General features: G+C 36.2%; 1 protein-coding gene across 7 annotated transcripts in view; it reads right to left on the bottom strand.

Annotated features, from left to right (window-relative positions):
• Window positions 1-25: 25 nt before the first annotated feature.
• DENND4A (DENN domain containing 4A) overlaps window positions 26-15,454 on the bottom strand; it is a 58,787-nt gene continuing 43,358 nt past the window's right edge. For 5 of the 7 annotated variants that reach the window (XM_067305650.1, XM_067305651.1, XM_067305649.1 and 2 more), the window contains 12 exons: window positions 14,191-15,287; window positions 12,960-13,173; window positions 12,141-12,235; window positions 9,511-9,686; window positions 9,273-9,419; window positions 8,551-8,761; window positions 8,046-8,300; window positions 7,381-7,498; window positions 7,197-7,223; window positions 6,541-6,703; window positions 5,337-5,401; window positions 26-5,111 (listed from right to left, as the gene is read on the bottom strand). In XM_067305650.1, coding sequence (XP_067161751.1) covers window positions 4,975-5,111; window positions 5,337-5,401; window positions 6,541-6,703; window positions 7,197-7,223; window positions 7,381-7,498; window positions 8,046-8,300; window positions 8,551-8,761; window positions 9,273-9,419; window positions 9,511-9,686; window positions 12,141-12,235; window positions 12,960-13,173; window positions 14,191-15,287 — 2,705 coding nt within the window. In that variant the 3' untranslated portion in view covers window positions 26-4,974. Of the gene's footprint in view, window positions 5,112-5,336; window positions 5,402-6,540; window positions 6,704-7,196; window positions 7,224-7,380; window positions 7,499-8,045; window positions 8,301-8,550; window positions 8,762-9,272; window positions 9,420-9,510; window positions 9,687-12,140; window positions 12,236-12,959; window positions 13,174-14,190; window positions 15,288-15,454 lie in introns of those variants that run through there. The other 2 variants (XM_067305654.1, XM_067305655.1) reach the window with 2 other exon arrangements.

The raw sequence follows: 15,454 nt of genomic DNA, 5'->3' as shown, positions 1-15,454 counted from the left end.
GAATTATAACAGAAGCTTACCAAGATTAAAATTAAAATATCTTTAATATATTAAAAATAAAAACAAACAACAACAACAAAAAAAATCAAGTGGTGCCTCTGCTTCTACTGTTTTCCTTAGGATCCAAAAAATCAGATATTGAAGCAACCAGTATCAAACAAAGTACACTTTTGGATACTCCTGGAAAGGCTGATACAGACACATTAAGTTTTCAGTGTGACCGATCCCCTCAATAGAGCTAATTTCCAGTACGTAATGTTACTCATCATAGTAACTCTTTTTCAGCATCACACTCTAAATTATTAATTTAACAAACTGCTTGAGCTCACTGAAGTCAATGAACTTCACTTCAGTGGGACCAAAATCAGACCTTTATGGTTTGTTCCACTACTTTGCTTAAAATCCCTGTGTGGACACATTCTGCATTTCAGAAGTGAACTCCCTTAAACTGCAAAAAAGCGATGAGCCTCTACACAGAACACGTCATTTCCTAAGGTTTGCACTGTAGCTAGTTTGCCATGACTTCCCTGCGCAGAGGACAATATTCATCCTCTCAGTGAGAGCCCCTACAAAGCATCTACAAGGGGTATTCAAAATACCTCCAAAAAGGAGTACAAAGATGTGATGCACATTACAAGTGATAATTGCTGCTGGCCTGTTAAGACCATGCGAAATACAATAGTAAAGTTTTCAGGGAAAAAGCAAAGCAGTAAAAGTTATTTCTCCATGCAGTAGAAAACAGGATTTGAAAGTTGCACAGCAATCCACTTGGCTTCTTTTAAGCAGGCATCTAATCTTGCAATACGATCCCTAAAATTTATGGTCATTATAACCAGTGCAAGCGTGGCATCATATGGATTTACATCTCACTGTAAAGAGACTAAATGGAGCTAGGGTTAGAATACCAAACTGCAAACTAGTAAAAGCTAAAATCAGGAAGTGGAAACATTACAATAAGAGGAAGTTGAAATGCTTGAGTTCTGTTTTCATCCTGACACTAGCCTCCAAAATTTGGAGATTGCTGTATCCAGCACTAGTTCCTGTTTTTAGCACTGTCTTTACACAACCATTATGAAAAATGCCACTGACATCAACTATCAAACCTGAAAGATTTATTGTTAACATTACCTCAAGTGAGCAAACAATGTAGTTAAAAGTTGCAGACATTTCTGTCATTCTAATCCATTTAATAAAATTTTAATGAAAATAACCAGAGAGATTTTAAGCTTTTTATTGACTCACTGTAAAACTTCTTTTGGATGAGACAGAAAAAGATTTAACATTGTGAACACTGACTTGCTTATTTTAAATGAACTACAAACCAAAGCAAACATCCAACATATTGTTTTTTGGTAAATAAAATTTAAACATTACATATTTACAAATCTACAACCATTCTTTTAAAAAGTGCTGCTTGCAAACTAAAAGTACCATTTTAAAACCCCAGTGAGATAATATCCAGAAATACCCCTCTCTATAATTACTATTTGCATCTCCCATTCGTTATAAAAAGATTTTACATGCAGGAATTGTCTCTTTCTTGGTGTACACATCAATTCATTTGTCAGTGGAAATTTAATTCATCGGCTGTAATTGTACCAACAGCAAACCTACTCAAAATGGGAAATAGTTAGCAGTGTCAGGAAAACAGCACAGTTTCTATTCACATTTCACTATTTCATCTCCAATAATTATTCCAGTGGAACCATAAGTAAAACAAAATATATATTGCACTGCAAATTTAAAACCTTTGCTTAAGGTTTTTTGACAGAAGCATTATTTAGTACACAAAAGGAGAAAATTCAGTTCATACAAAATTTTAAATTGAAAATATGTCTCAAATATTTATCCACCTTTGCAGTACTGGAAAATATACTCAAACTGCTTTTCTAATAAAGGACAGTGAGATTTGAAAACTGTTTCAACATTGAAATGTATGATGCTTAAAAATTATCCTCCTCAGGATCTATATTTTGAACATTATGATATGAATGAGGAAAGTTTCCCACTTAAAGTATATCACTATTCAACTATTTTATTATAGTACTTCTACAGTGGAATGACTTGCAACAGACTTGTTTTAAAACAATCCATTATAATGAAGTATAATGATTTCACTTGATGAAGTACTACATGATATATTAATTTAAAAGCACACCCAACTAAACTTCAGCAATGCTTCAGGAATGCCACTTTGAGGATGCAAGAACACAGTAAGATTGCTTATCTTAAATAAAGATACATATACAATCCTTTTCATGGTACGTTATATACTTTCCTGATAATACTGACAGGACTGCTGATACTTGAATGAAGTGGCAAACTTGTTGGCTTTATAAGAAATGAAGACAGCTGAAAGTACTTACAACTAAGCTGGGACTAGGAGAGAGACGCTGGGCCACATATTACAAGTGTTGCCTCTATTCCCGTACTAGCATACGCTGTTGCAGGGTAACGTCTAAGGGAGAGGTGGTTAGAGACCAGGCTCAGTTGCTTCTGCCAGATGAAAATACGAAGTGTGAAGCCTGCTTCATAGCTCAGTACCTCTATAGCACCACGGCAGCTCTGGAGAAAGCAGTTGCCCTCCTTCATGGCTTGAAGGTGCTATAAGACAGTGGCTGCCCCAAGCGGTAAATGATGTGGGAAACAACTGTAAAAAGCTAGGAACACTCCATTACACACAGCACAAATATGTATGAATTCATATACACGGCAACTGCCGTATGCGATTTTTACTTGGTAAATACAGTGTAGCTACTGTACAGAGCAGAGCATACATGCATACTAATAGGTACTTACAATGAGTATGTTAAAAATAATCTGATATTTTCACAATAGTTTAGAAGAATGAAGTGGGTATGTATTCACCCTACACTGATATACTGTTTACCACGTACCTAGATTAAAAACAAAAAAAAAACAAAAAAAACCACGCTACATCTCATGCACCAGGAATACTTTAAAAGTGTGGGCACTACAAAATAAGCATCACAAATTGTTAAAATAAATTAAATGTGAAAAATGGTGGTAAGTGTAACACTGCTAGATCCACTTCAGCAATGGGGGTGAGGATACTTTAAAAAAAAACTCAGCTACATAATTAGCAGCAAATTAAGAAGAGGTATTATCCAATAAAAGCTGTATCTAGCAAGACTGCATTACATCAAGATGCATCTTGCAATTAGCATATACCTGCAGCTCTACAAATTTTAAATCCTTTCTCCTTAGGGCAGCATCCTCTTACTACGTTACAGAAGGACTGGGAAGAGGTTATATAGAGCATCATAGCAGCATTACTTCTCATTTAAGCCTCTAAGAGACCCATTCTATTTTATTTAATAAACTATAAAGCTTACATTTACTTTATCTCCTTTCTGCCTGGCTAAATATTGCTGTATTATTACACTTGCAAACTAAAGAGGTTTTAAAAAAATATATCTGCAGCTAGGCAGACCTAAATATATATTAAAAAAAAAATCTAATGGAACAGCTGAATATTTAGAAGTATTATAAACAGCAACAATTAAAAAATTAGAATCAGAAAATAAAGACTACTAAAAAAAGAAAAAATAAAGTCTGTTGAAGCACGGCTTAATTGGTTTAGGATGTTTTATACAATTCAATGTCTGTTTGCCCACCTCCATAGAAAACCTCCAGTATTTTCTCCGTAGCCTACTTTCTGGTGTGGAGTTGCTACATGACCAAAAGCACAGAGCATTTTTTTGAATTCTCTAGAACAAGAAAGCGTAAGTCAAAAGCCGTGACTCTACCACAAGGACTGACAGAGCATTATTTTTCTTCACAGGAAAAAAAAAAGTCATTTTGCCTGTGAAGTAAAGCCCAAACATTCCACGTACTTTAAGTATGCACAACATGCCCTGATAAGATACATTCCCTATATATTCCCTGTAGCAAGTTTGCTATATCTACTTTTTTCAAAAGCTTTGGATTAGCATTAAGTACGTGCCATATTTAGTGTGTTTTGAACACATCCACCAGAGGTTCTAAACATTGCATTTTTATAGAGAAATTTTTGCAGGCTGTCTTTTGCTTTGTATTACATCTGAAATGAGGTCACATTAACAAGTGCCAACAGCTGAAATGCACTGATTCCATAAAATAATCTGTAGGACTATTCAGTACGCTACAGATTCTTCTAGGGAATGGGGAGAGATGGAAAGAGAGGAGGAAGAGGAGGAGGAGAAGGCTATTTCTACAGAAGTGTTTTACAGAGACATCAGTGTGTTCGTTACTAGAGTTTTAGAGAAGTTTATCATACTTGCCATCTGATTGCTGCGGTAGTATGTTTTCCATGTGTGCATGAGAGAAATCCTGTATCTAGAGCATTGTCTAGTTTTATATTTCTATACTGCTTTAAAAACAAATTGCTTTTCAAAAAGTAACTGGACAAGTTACTATAAATAGCAGTGTACTGCAAAAAAAATAAGCACTGTATTGCTTATGCAGCAAGTCCATTTAAAATTCACTCCAGTAATTTAAAAAAAATTAAAAAAATATCAACTTACTATAAACAATTTAAGATATGTATAATACAACTCTTATGCTCTTCATAACATCGTGAATATTCTATGTAAACAATAGGTTTTGAAGAATTTACTTCGCTCACATTAGTTTCAGTGCATTGTTTCTGTCCACCTGTTACTTTTTTTTTTTTTTTTTTAAATTAAGGGAACTGTAACACGTTGTCCCAAGCTGGGGAACTCATTTTGTTTAGAAACATCCTTTCTGCAAATTGATTTGCAGAAAGGACATGGGACAGGGAAATAGTATTTGGCCCAGTCTTCACTCAGTCCATTTCTACAACTGCACTTAGGCCTAATTTTTCTAAGGCCTTCTGCCACAGTACATTCGTACACAGATTTTTGAACACTGAAGACTGAGATGCTCCTTGTGACTGAAGTGGTTATTTTACACAGGTATACATCATAGATATCTCCTCTTTATTAGGTATATTTAAAGATACGGTTCTCCAAAAATCTTTCGGCATTCCATCACTCCAGTACTTGGTGGTCTATCACAATTATGAGTATTCTTCACTTGATTAGCTGTGAGACGATCATAGGCCATTTTGTACTCTCTGTCAAAAGCATCTGCAGAAATAGAAAAAACCTATATAACAGTGTTCAAAAATACAAGTCAAATATAATGACACCTACTAGCTTATCACCAGAAAAAATAACTGGAAAGTCTTTTATTCAGCAGTTACTGCAGAATGACATATACATCATCTACTCTATAGATTTTTTTTGGAAGCTGAAATAACAATTTGCACGCACTGATCATCTATGCTTATCTGAGTTAGTTAAAACACTTACCTATATCAATGTTATCTCTTCCTAGGGCAACAAGTGAAAGAAATAGTATTTCTCTATAGAGGCTCCTGAAATTGCAAAAAGAATCAATCAATTTATATCCTGAAGTAATATAACACAAAACGATCTATATTAAATATAATAAATTGGAGCATCAAGATAACTTATTTTTGAAAAATGACATATTAAACAACTCCCTACCACACCTCCAAAACCCTGTCAGTTCTGATGTCTGGAGAACGCCCTGGACTCCCACACATGGAGATCACTAGTGCTAGGGACTTGATACAACTTCCAGCACCATCAGTAGATGTTGTAAAAGGCCCCAGAGTGAAACATGCACTTAGGAGACACAATATGCCAGCGTTTCAAACAGCGACTAGAAGAACTCCGACTTTGAAAAAAAATGTTCACCTTTTTTCTGCTCCTTATTTTTATTTCCACTCAAGAAAGTGGACAGAACATTATAAGAATTTATTATACATTTTGGCAATTCTTATCCTGATTTCATAGGAGAATGAAGCTGCAATTGCATCATGTGTCCCTTTCCCCCTCGGCCTGCAGGTAGCTTAGCTTTGGCAAAATTCTACCAAATTTGACAGGTAGGAGCTTGCTTTTCTGCAGTTCTACATATCTTGAAAAAGCAGGTAGACAAGCAGATAAAAGACACCTTGTCAATGTTCCAGCTGTCAAAAAGGCTGCTATATATCTTGTTATACATAAAAATCAGCAAATATAGGCAAGAAAAAAATTCACAGGAAACACAGTTTCATTAATTCCACTGCTAATCGAAACAAACTTTCCAGGTGATGCAAGACTTGATTTCTCAGCTCCCCTATTTTTCCCTACTGGAAACTTAAAAACAAAAAAGTGCATCCTAGGGACAAGTGTAGGATTTTGATTCTTAAGTTAAAAAAAAAAAAAAAAAAAAACCCTAAAACCACTCCCCCGCACATTCTCCCTGCTTGATCTGCCAACACTTCAGCAGTAAGAAGAAAAAGATAGGGCTGTCAAAGGGGGAGAGGGAGAGGGAGAAAAGGAAAATGTTTTGAAATAGATTTTCTGAAAAACCTCAGTTTTTGAAAATTTTCAAAGCAAAGAAATTTACTAGATTCAGTTGTAAACTTAAAATGACACTGCCGAACAACATATTTTTCCCCTTAAAACAGTACCTGCTTGCTCCGGCTAGGCATGTTTGTATTCTTACCTCTGTCTTTTAATATGTGGCCATTTGTTCAATCTCTCCAGTATTTGACTCATTGGTCCATAGACATCGTTCATCTTAATACTTTTCACCATACTTCTCAAGAGCTCCTGGTTAAAAGAGTCATCATCTTTTTGTAATAAATGGACCATTGGGTACTTCTGGGCTGCAAAACATTGGAAACACTGTAAGAAGAATCATTCTTCATATAGAAAGTAATTAAAAAAAAACAGAAGAGGTGGGAGGCTGCACAAACTGTGAAAACAGACATGTCATTAAAGAACAATAAACATCAAAACAACATAATATCAAAATAAGGAAACAAAAAGCATGTAAGAGAAAACTCAACAGCCATAATGGGTCATGAGCCATTTTCAGGGTATATGATCTAACGGTGGCAACAAAATTCTTAGTAAGCAAATTCTAAAAATAAAAAGATAAGCTAAATGGATGAATTGTCAGGGAATATGTTGCATTCAACTTATATTCTTATTTCTCCCTTCCCTATGAAGAAAAAGCCACTGGAAATACTGGTCAATGATTTGAAACAGATATGCTGGAAAATGAAACTTGTTCAAGCTTACTGCAAAACATTCGACCACCCTTCCCCTGAAAACAAGTCACAAACTTAGAGTAGCAACACCAAACTTAACACTCACTCTCAAACAAAAGAGTGCGATTTTGACCTGCAAGACAAAAAGTAGCATGATCAAAAATCAGTTAGGTATCTTGCATGAACTATCTACAAAGAAATATTTTTTTAATGTTTTTTTCAGTTGCTCAAAATGAAAACTGTTCTTAAAAATAAAACAAAATCCCCAAAAAACAATAAACAAAGCTTACTCTGAGCATTCCATAAAATATACAGAGGTTGCCTTGGATCCTGGTGCAATTTCATATTGTCCCATAGCATCTGAATAAGAACATATTTACTGTCCTCTGACATACAGTTTCGTGGAATCTGAACAGGAGAACGCATACATAAAGATATTTTATTACAAAGTCATGACAGAGGACTTCCGTTTTTAAAATGTATCTTCAAACCTACAGGCCTCATGTTAAAAAGCTTTTAATATTACAACTGCTGTAAAACCGGGTTGTTCACAGAGAAAGCATATCATCAAAAATGAAGAGAATGTCAGTAATGCATAGCAAGTGAGTATTTTGTGCATCTTCCTACACTCCTAAAAATCAAAGTTTCCTCCCTCTTCTGCTGCTCAACTTGTCAAAGTGCAATAAAACCAATCAAACTTATCTTCTTTGTAATTAAAGATCACAAATTACAGTGTGACTAGTAAGAGCTAACTACTTACCCCACACAAGTACTGCTGAGCCCAGGTTCCGGAGTTATGCACGTTTTCCTGCAGTTGGCACATTCTTTACCAATCCAGGACTGGGCCCAGCACATTGTAAGACACACTCCTGAGAGTTATTGAAATAACTAATGATCTCCTATATGGGAAAACAAACTTTCCTCACATGTCAATATTTCCTATCTGTTTCCATACCTTTGAGTTTTTATTACAGTGTTCAGAAGAAAGTATTAATCCTGGCAAGTTGCTAGGCAAGTCCAAACGTCTGAAATACCACACCAAATTCCAGAACACAATAGGATGATGATCTACAAAGTCTGCCACCGTTATTGCATGATCCCCTTCATTTTCAAGTAAGCTCTCAAGCTCTTTCCATACCACTAGAGGACTGAGGTAAGGAACAGTTATAGGATCAGGACTAGGTAAGCGCCATTCTAGCCCCAAGGAATCCTATAGTAAAAAAAGAAGAAAACGCCATTAGTTGGAATCTATCTTTACAAAAGTCTTATGAATGCTTTTGTTCCCTCAGAGACATATCAACATTTAAAAGCTACAACTAATCCTAGTTTAAATTATAAAACCTAATATTTCTGGTAACTTGGGATTGTTAATTCCGCTCTCCTGATTAATGCCATTTTCATTTCTGGAATCTATTGCACACTTACAACAATGACATTTAAGGTAGAAACAAACTACGCACTGTTGGTCCTTGCAAAGTAGCAGGCAGGCTACCAGTAGGAATGATATGGCTGATCTTCTGGTTTTCCTTCTCATCTTCTACCAGTGGGCCAAAAGTACTGATGCTCCTTGCTACAGGGTGACTTGTACATTCTGACCCGGAGGTATTTTGTCTTCTTCCTGAGGGGATCTGGATACTTCTGGCACAAACATTGTCACGGTGTTTAGGTTTGCTAGGGGAAAAAAAAAAGTTAAGAATCTCAGCTTTCTGCTTTTCCCTGAGTGCTCATAAATGTGTACACGAACAGGCAGAAACAAAAGGGAAGGCTCATGTAATGGAGCATGACATTGACTGAAGAGACAAAATGACAGCTCACATTTGACCTGGTCAACCACTATACTCATCATGCTTCAAATAAAGTTTTATTCCCCCTTGCACCGGTAATGCACCCAAATATCCTAGAAAAGTTTGCAGAATTTGATTGATTATAGATGTCTAGATTTATTTATTTTTTTAAACATCAGAGAGGAAAAGGTGAACATCATGCCAATAGAGCAACGAGGTGTCCAACTCAGAGGTAAGGCAGAAGCAACAAGGAGATTCTCATCTTCAATCAACTTTTTCTTTTGAGACAGTATCTTATTATAGAATGTACTTCTGTTAATGCTGAATACATGCACATCTACAGAGAACCTGAGTAATTTCTATGTAAACAATGTGACACCAGAAAAATGCAGGTTTACCTATTTGAACTTAAATCTTCTTGAACAGACATTAGAGATGTAGCAAGGCCAACAGTAGCTGCAGTGTTACAGGACTTCCCACTCTGATTTGAAAAAAGTGATGGGAACTGCATATTTTCTGTAGAAGGGCTGGACTTCAGAAAATACCTGCAGGAAAAGAAAAAGCTTAATATAAATCTTGAAAATTGAGAAAAATGTACATACAAAATTGAGGAAAATTCATGTAATAATTTCTTACCGGCCAGGTCGTCGAAGATCTCTGATTTCTACGCTTAAAAAAGGCAGAAATAAATTCCCACAGAAAGGGCATGTGGTATTGAGATTAGAATCATCTGCTGTCCAACCTGCCATGATTTCTTCATCATGAACCAAACAGTCACAAGTTCGGCATCGTGAACAGCTTGAGATGAGGACCTGTATGCAGCAGTTAACAGAATTCCACTATTATACACCATCTCAAAACTCCTCCTTTTCCTTTTACAAAGCAGTCAAAACAATAACCAAAATGTTTGCACTTAGACAAATAGTGCTCACCACTTGCATACAGATTTAGGCACATACCTATTTTCTTGCTTTAGATTTGAACATTTGGGTTTAAACATGTGTATCAAAACAATTATTAAATCCTAAATCCATATTGCACTAGCAGACAGCTGATATGGTTAATAACTGGAATGAACATTCTCTGAAAAATTAAATGCAAAAATAAATTTTGGAGGATTTGGTTCTACTGTAACAAATAGACTGGAAACTGGAACTATGTTCATGAAATAAATATACTTTAGCAAAGTGGGTTATGTGACCCTTCAATGGCTTCCCAGGATAAAAATAGATTGGGAAACACTCATTTATTTAATATTTTTATTAACAAGAATGTGTTTTTTGTAATCTGTTTGCAAAAAACAATAGTATAGGAATGATTTATGCAACTTATTCTTAGAATTTAAACACTCTTCTGCAGTGACTACCATTACACAGGAATGAGAAAATGGAGGACTAGGGGGAAAAAAAAAAGATGAAAATGACCCATCATTAATCCATATTCAATGAAATGGAAATAAACAGTGTTAATAGTGAAAAACAAAATATATCCTTCTAGAAGATCCAACAAGAAATAGTTATCCCACAATAACTTTTTGTCCATGCAATACTACTTCAGTCACAAGAGCCCAATAAGCACAAGCCCAGATTTTTCAGTTAAAATCTTGCTATTTACTCACACTTTTCCATATGCTGTCTCCCTACAAGGATGCAGAAAAGTCTCATCTGTCCCATCTACAATTAATTTTTTTCATAATGATCCAATATTCAGGTGAGGACTTCCTCCAAGTGGAAAAGAAACACTGGGTTTTCTAACAAACAACAGTATCCTAATGAACTCAACTGTTGCAAGACAGGGAACCTATTTCTTTAAAACATCTGCACGTATAAATTTCTTTGCAAATGAAAGAAGTTATGATTATTTCAAAATAACGACAATAGGGAAGGTTGCCAAACAAGAGAGCTCAAAGTTGCTACGATGAAGTAGCACTTGGTAAATAGCCTGGACTATCACTATCAGAGTTTAAAAGCAGAAATTCCATATGGCTGAGTGCAGATAATGATTTTAGTCATAAAAGATCAAGCACGAACTTGAACACAATAGTTTATTTAGTAAATGAGACATCTTAATCTTAAGGAAAAATCTGTAGTGTCTTTCAGAAGAAGCCAGGCTACTTTTTGACATGTTCCCAAATCCATAAGATAAACTCCCTATGAGATAAATGAAAACTGTCAAGGAATAACCAAAGAATATCTAAAGCACAATCATATGAGAGTGGTAAGACTTCAACAAAGATACCTGTTTGCCTATTGGCATCTACAAGAAAATCTGAAACCACTTTTGGCAGAAACATAACAGCCTGAAACAGCCTGAAAGTAGTTCTGGCCTTATAAAAGTCAAGCATTTGGAGGATTTTGCCATCAAAGCCTGAACTTCCCTCATCCTATAAGCTGAGGTGATGGCTTTCAGAAAGTGCTTTTTCAATGGAGAAATAATAGTGTTCTCCCTTTCAAAGGGAGAAACAGGCATCAACATATACTTACAAGAAAAATTACAAGTGACACTCGATGAGGACAAAAGATTCACTTAAACAAGAACTCCACACATTTCAGACTTTCATCCATGTACACTGCTGGCTTACTGACCAGGAAGATCTTAAAATCCAGAAACAAGTTCTTGGTCACTGGACCTTTTCCTAATTACCACAGTGAAACTCAATCAAAGAATGAATCTGGTTAAGTAAAAACTCTTGGGGGGGGGGGGGAGGGAATCAAGTTAATCTAGAAATCCTAAACTGTTTAGAAGTCATGGAAAAGAAAGAAGATATTATTGGATCCAACTTTCCATGAGTTAAAGCATTAACTTTGTCCTTTTATAACCTCCCATAAGAAGCACGGGGATTCACTTGTATTTGTAGCCAAGTGAAAGGTTCTGGCCTCAGGGTGAAGTATTCATATGAACAAGTACATGGAGAAGAAACTGATTACACAGAGAAATTCTGCATTTTTAAGCGTACACTGCTATTTAGGATTTAGTATTTTCATGTCAAATGAAAACGTGGGATTTCGGCACCCAGATCCAATTGCATCTAATTCCCAAACCTCTGAGAATCACAGCTTCTGTTTCTGTTCAGGAACAGAATAATGAAGACATTTCTAGAGCAGGACCTGAACTGAAATCTACTCCATTACAGAAACATTTATATATCTATCAGTGCGTTAGTTTTAAGCTGAGTTTTAACAGGGATTCAAACAGCATTTATATTTAAAGACAAAAAGCTTTCAGTGTATCAGTTTAGTACTATGTGACAATAAATCATCCTGTACCTCCATAGCATAGTTCTGAAACACGCTGGTACTACTTGTACTGCAAGAAGATATCAACTCTGATTTGTCAGGTAAAGGGAATTTTGAAAGAGAACCTATTAACAGAAAACAAAACCCAAAGTATTAGTTATTTCAGAATATGCATTTTTAGTAAACTAGTTTTCTGGTCAAACAACAGTGCAGTTATAAAATACATGATGGAAGATGCAGTAAGTCAGATCTGCTCAAACAGAAAGAAACGTGAGGCTAAGTGTGAGGCTGCCATCTGCCTAGCACCCAGCAACAGCAACTCACTAATGGAATTTACCAACATGGAATTTCCATATGTTCAGCCTTCTCCTTTTACAACAGTTGGTAGCTTGGAAACAAGTTTTACTTAAGTAATTCATACCCACACTTTCTGTCTCAATTAAAACTAAGGAAGGATAACAGGTGTTGCTTACAAAGCAATTTGACATTAGTATTGCATCCAGTAAAGAAATCTAAGCCTTTCTCAAACCAACCAAGCCAAAAACATACTGCTGATTTACTAAGTGATAACTGAAGTTTCTAATAGCATATTCATCTGTGAGCTATGGTCAGACATCCTCTTGTGAAACTACCTCCAACGCTCCTGAACTACCAGGACACCCCTGAACCACTTGTCTTTCTCCTCAGAGAGTGACTGCATGTGCACACTTAATCTCCTCCAAGGAGGAAGTAAAATAAGTCCACTTAACTTCCTAGCATGATCCCAATTTGTGAATTATGAAAGGACAGTTTCTAAAATTGAAATATCTTCTTCAGATTGATAAGTGAAATGCAAAAACCATCTCTTACCACACTGGTCAAATTGTTTTGATGAGCCATCATGGGAAACTGAGCTTTCCAGGCTTGTCCTGCTGAGACCAATTCCCTTAACTTCTGATGTGGCATTCTCCTGAGGAGGAGAAGCACTTTCAAAATCATTGCAGACATCTTCATCAGTTAGAGAAGTAGATTCTGAGTCCAAGGCTCCAAGAGATGAAACACTTGCCCGGTCTGAATTTTGATCCTGAGACAAGAAAACATATTCCACTGAGAAAGGGAAAGGAAAACAAAAATATTTCTGAAAATAAAAGGCAGCCTTCTTTGTTTGTCTTTAAGTTCAAGGCCCTAAAATTCCTCCTTGGAAAATCATTCAGCTCAGATTGTATCGAGAACCTGTGTAAAACAGTTGAGATGAGTTTCACTCAGAGTCGAACAGCGACATCAGGATCCTTTTTTAAGGATTCTTATAATAAAAAGATCTAAACAAAACTGAAACATTTTAAGCCCATTTAATTTTTTCCCACCATTGCTATAAAATTTAGTATAATTAGCAGCAGGAACACATTAGGATAGGCAAAGCATCATTGACACTTTAGTCAATTAGTTCTATTAGTCTTAGTTTTAAGCACATCAAGACAATATAGTGGTAACAACAACAGCAAGTGGCAACTGTTAGCATTCCCAAGGTTTCTAAATGAGTTTTAGTTTGAGCTAGTAGCAGGTATGAAAATTCTAACCAAATGATGTCAGTGCAAAATCAGCCTTAAATCACTTTGGTGATTAATGCAAGCAGATTTCCTTTTTTTCGTAAAAGCTGTAAAAGCTTAAAAACATTACCGCTCATTTTAATAGTTTCTTGGCTTCTTATGATAAGTAAGGACACTGAAGAGGAGAATGCAGTGCGCAGTCTTCTCCTTCCTGTCAACACTCTAAGGTTTACTTAAGTTCTTCCATTAAATACACTCTGAACTTGTGCTAGGCCAAAATTTCTAGAATCTGTAATTACTTAAGTATCAGTTGCTGCTTTTTATAGAACCACCGTTTCATTCAGAACAATAAAATCAGGGTCCTTGCAATTCAAACATGACTAAAAACTTACTAAAACAGAGTATGCTCTGCCTTGATGCTTGTCATTCAAGCAGGGCATTCACCACATAAGGATCAGCGTTTAAATGTTTACAAAGCTTTTTCCTTAATTTATAGGAGCCTACTTTTGGAGGGGATGGGGAAAAACACCCAAGAAATAATGATGAAAATTTACCTTTGAAGATGCAGCATACATTGCAAATTTTGAGTACCACTTGCTAGCCTTCTCTGCAACCCCTTTTCCAGCAGAAAACATGCTGCTTTTTAGAACATCAAACTTAGGTGTTAACAGCGTATCTAAGTTGAACGATGGTGAAGACACTAGAGTTAATGCACCAGTTGCATCCTGTGACTGTTCCTTTGCTGGACTGCTTGGAGAATAAGCTGGAGAGGACCAAAGCCTGTCTCTTGGCCTTTCTTCATTTCTGGTGTGATAACTCTTGGATTTGGTAAGACTGGATGGCCTTGGGGAGTTTGGGGGAAGGCTGGACCTCCTACAAGGTTGGGTCACTGTTGGACTCTTTTTATTAGCATTTCTGCCATCATAGGGCTTTTGCAACTCAATGCTTGGGGCACGACTTGACAAGGGGCTGCTCATGTTGTTCATGTACATGACTATTTCCTCAGCTAAATCTCGTCTTGCAGATGGAGTTGAAACACTTTTGTCATCATCATCATCCTCATCATCCTCTTTCTGCTGTTCTGTCTCAGCAACCAGGAGGGACAGTGGATCAAATCCAGTTTCAACATCTGTCTTTTCAACTGGCTTTACTGGAAAGCTGCTCTTTCGTTGCAGCCTTCTAGATTTTTCATCAGAGGCTTTCACTGTTGCAGGTGTTTCAGATTCAGCATCCAAGTCTTCCAGATCAAAGATAACAGGAGACTCTGTTTTATCTATAAAACTACAATCAAAAGCTGCATCTTCATCACTAGACTCTTTCTCCAGACTCTCTCTCTTCGATCCTAAAGAGGATCTTCTGATATTAAGGGTTTTTGGCCTTATGGTTTTCTGTAATGCACTAGATAAGATTTTGGCATCGGCTCCTAATTTTTCAACAATTTCTCCAGGGCTTGCTTCCTGATTTATTCTATTTATCATGAGTCCCACTAAGGCATCTCCACTCAGGTTACGGTTCCTACTTTCCCATGGTATCTGCCTTAAGTCAGGTTCTACTGCACTTTTATGCCTCTTTCTTAAGGATTTACTTTTAATAGCTTCTGCTTCATTGGAATCCTCAAAAGATGATGTGAATAGCAATCCCACTGAACTCTCTGGAAAACAGATAAAACAAGGTTCTTTAGTTTTCTTGCTAGGCAAGAAAACTAAAGAAAAATACAAAAGAATGCAAGTCTAATAGTTTACACCACTAAGAGATGGAATTCACTGTGTATCATACTAGTGATTGAAAAGTTGGCTTGGCCATGGTCATAACTTTTAA

Source organism: Apteryx mantelli, chromosome 15, assembly GCF_036417845.1.
Source record: "Apteryx mantelli isolate bAptMan1 chromosome 15, bAptMan1.hap1, whole genome shotgun sequence".
Lineage (NCBI taxonomy): Eukaryota > Metazoa > Chordata > Aves > Apterygiformes > Apterygidae > Apteryx > Apteryx mantelli.
The sequence above is the reverse complement of the archived record's forward strand: the minus strand, read 5'-3'. Positions and strand labels throughout refer to the sequence as shown.